Source organism: Tenrec ecaudatus, chromosome 2 (genome assembly GCF_050624435.1).
Source record: "Tenrec ecaudatus isolate mTenEca1 chromosome 2, mTenEca1.hap1, whole genome shotgun sequence".
Taxonomy (NCBI): domain Eukaryota; kingdom Metazoa; phylum Chordata; class Mammalia; order Afrosoricida; family Tenrecidae; genus Tenrec; species Tenrec ecaudatus.
This window is the reverse complement of record NC_134531.1, coordinates 252918839-252921789: the sequence shown is the minus strand read 5'-3', so window position 1 is coordinate 252921789 and position 2951 is coordinate 252918839. Positions and strand designations below refer to the sequence as shown.

General features: G+C 36.6%; 1 protein-coding gene across 1 annotated transcript; it reads right to left on the bottom strand.

Annotated features, from left to right (window-relative positions):
• Positions 1–557: 557 nt before the first annotated feature.
• On the bottom strand, positions 558–1541 carry LOC142441444 (olfactory receptor 5K1). Its single transcript, XM_075543425.1, has one exon. It carries the CDS (start codon positions 1521–1523, stop codon positions 558–560), a length of 966 nt encoding a protein of 321 aa, XP_075399540.1. The 5' UTR covers positions 1524–1541.
• Between the last annotated feature and the right edge of the window lie 1410 nt (positions 1542–2951).

Here is a 2951-nt window from a genome sequence, read left to right as displayed (position 1 = left end):
GCTCGTTTGCCATTTTTACATTGCTTGTTTGGGGCCTTGCTCATCAGTTTGTACTGCCTCCTCCCAATTAACTTGGCACAATGTTGTCACTTCTATAGTACTAAGAGATTTTATTTGCGGTAAGGCTCATATGAGCACCAACCCTTTTAAATGTCATGATCACTCTCCAAGCTGTGATAGGGACTGCTTGTCATTGCTCAGCACACCTCTCCTATGTATTAGTAATCATTAGTTTCTGTGTTGCTCTTTGGTGTTGAAAATCTCTGGTGCTCACACGGTGCATGAAATTGATAGTATTTGAAAGTGGTTTTTGAATTCATTCTTAAAAGTTTTTTTACATGAATGTTTTGTTTTTTAATTTTTGTTATTTTGAATTAAAATTTAGCACTTATGTCTCTTTAACTTGAATGTCATGCTGCTTTGGTTGCACTCTGATATATTTTAATATTTCATATGCCACATGTAAGTTTCCTCTGGAGGATTCGTAAGAATTCTTTTGTTGATGTTTTGCTGTTTGCTGTGTTTAATCCACTAAGTCACTTGCTGCATTTAAATAATTAAGCCACTGTAGCTGTCATTTGTTTCAGACTTTCCTGAGACTTCATCTTCAGAATTTTTTTCAGAGCACTTATTACTTCCTTATTTCTCAGGCTATAGATGAAAGGATTTAGTAAGGGAACTACAATTGTAAACAAGATAGCAGCTGGTATATCTTGGTCTCCTTCTTCCAGCAAGTTTGGTCGAATGTACATGAAGAAAAGAGAGCCATAGAATAATGAGACAGACAGTAAGTGGGATGCACAGGTAGAGAAGGCTTTGGCTCTTCCCTCCTTGGATTTCATTTTAAAAATAGTGAAAAGGATTAAGACATAAGATATCAAGACACTGCCTATAGTGAAGACTTGAATTGATCCTGAAAAGACAAATAATACTAGTTCATTGATATAAGGGTCAACACAGGAGAGTCTGTATAAAGGAAGAATATCACAATAAAAGTGGTTGATTTCATTAGGTCCACAGAAAGCTAGCCTAAATAGAAGCCCCACATGGATCATGGAATGCAGATTTCCAGCTATGAAGGCCCCTGTGGTCAACTGAATGCAGAGTTGCTTTGACATCATGGTGTGGTACTGCAGGGGACTGCATATGGCCACGTAGCGGTCATAGGCCATTGCTGCCAGGAGAAAGCAGTCTGCAGTTTCCACAGTGCAAAGAAAATAGAATTGTGCCATACATTCATAAAGTGAAACTATTCTCTCCTCAGAAAAGAAGTTTTTTAACATCTTAGGCGTAATGGCACAAGCACAACAAGAATCCACAAGGGCCAGGTTGCCCAGGAAGATGTACATGGGTGTGTGCAGACGGCGCTCCATGGAAATCAACACCACCAAGCCAAGATTGCCCACCATGGTGATCAGATAGACGACAAAGAACACCACAAACATTAGAGTCTTCAGTTCTGGGTGACCCATAAATCCGGCGAGGATAAACTCATTTTTCATTGTATGATTTTCTTCAGCCATTCCTGATTTCTCTGCCGAGAAAAAAAATTTTTTTTCTAAGAATTTCATGCTAACTTATAATATGCTCAATTCACCTGTTGAATTTTTTCTAATCCAGGAGGGAAAGGAATGTTCTCTATAATTCTTTCCTGTGTCCCCTGTATTCCGTGGATGTCCAAATCTGGGAAGAATCACTCTTCTAATGCTATTAGCTATTTACGTTTCTTCACATCATTTTTTGAAGAATAATATGATTGGATGCACAAAGATAACTTTTAGATCTGTGGAGGAATATTCTAAACAGAAAAACTCATTTGTGTGAGCTAAGTAAAGCTGATTTATAATATAAAAGTCTTCAAATTAGTCCTCTAAAACTATTTCAATGTTTGTATATATGTTATTGTTCAGTGCTGTTTAAATGACTAATTTCATGTGTAGATGCCTAGCAATTTACTATCTCTGAATATACACTTAAAAACGAAGTGCGTTGAAAGTGGGAAGGACGACATACAAGACTTCATGTGACTTGCAGGATTAGGAGGGACAATGATGTGGATGGAAGCCGAGATCCAAGAGGAGAGGAAAGCAAAGCACTAAGTTGCTCCACTGAAGACCTCCATGGCAGTTATAACCTAATGGATACCTGCAATGTGAAGGTACACATGTTTCTGCAAATAAAGAAACCCTAATAAGAAATGAAGAACTCTGAAATGTTAGAGACTATACATTAAATTATAAGATATGTCAAGAACATAAGTAAAACCAAATGTTCAACTCAAATTGGGACATGTTTTACAATAATATGAGGAAGGTTCAAAAGAGCTTATATAAGTCACTAGGAGCGAATACTAGAAAATAGGGAAAGAACAGGAATAGAAAAAGACCAAAAGAAATATAATTTTGAAATTTTAAAATAATTTTTAGATTTATGATCAATTACATAAACTGTTATGAATCCATAATAAAGATATCTCTATTTTGACAGACTCATAACTCCTTTTGTCCAAGAAACTTGCAACCTGGGCAAACGCTCACAAAAGTACCTTGGATTCATCACTCTTTCCAAGTGCACTAATTATCGTGTTGAACTTTCAGAAATGCTTTACTGTTACCAATATTTTTGTGACCTCTTCATTCAGTTTGCCACCTCCAAGGGGAACCAACAGTTTAAGAAGCTTTGAAGAGCTGGTGAAATGGGAACTGTTACTCATTGCCTGTAGAAGATAACTTGGTATAACCTTAGGATAAGTATTTGGTTTCAGTTAAGGAAACATCTATGGAGCAAAATGGACCAAAAGTATTAGTGTGTGTAGATGAGAGCGTGGGAAAGAAGAAAATAGCTGGTCAAAGTGTAAGGTTAAGTGGCTGGGTTGTTATTTGAAGAGAATTGTATAAGGTATTATAAGCATCTAGAGATGATTTAAAATATATGAGTGCATAGGCTATACG

Coding starts and splice junctions, on each gene's coding strand:
- LOC142441444 (XM_075543425.1), bottom strand. CDS start 1,523: ATGGCTGAAGAAAATCATACAATGAAAAATGAGTTTATCCTCGCCGGA.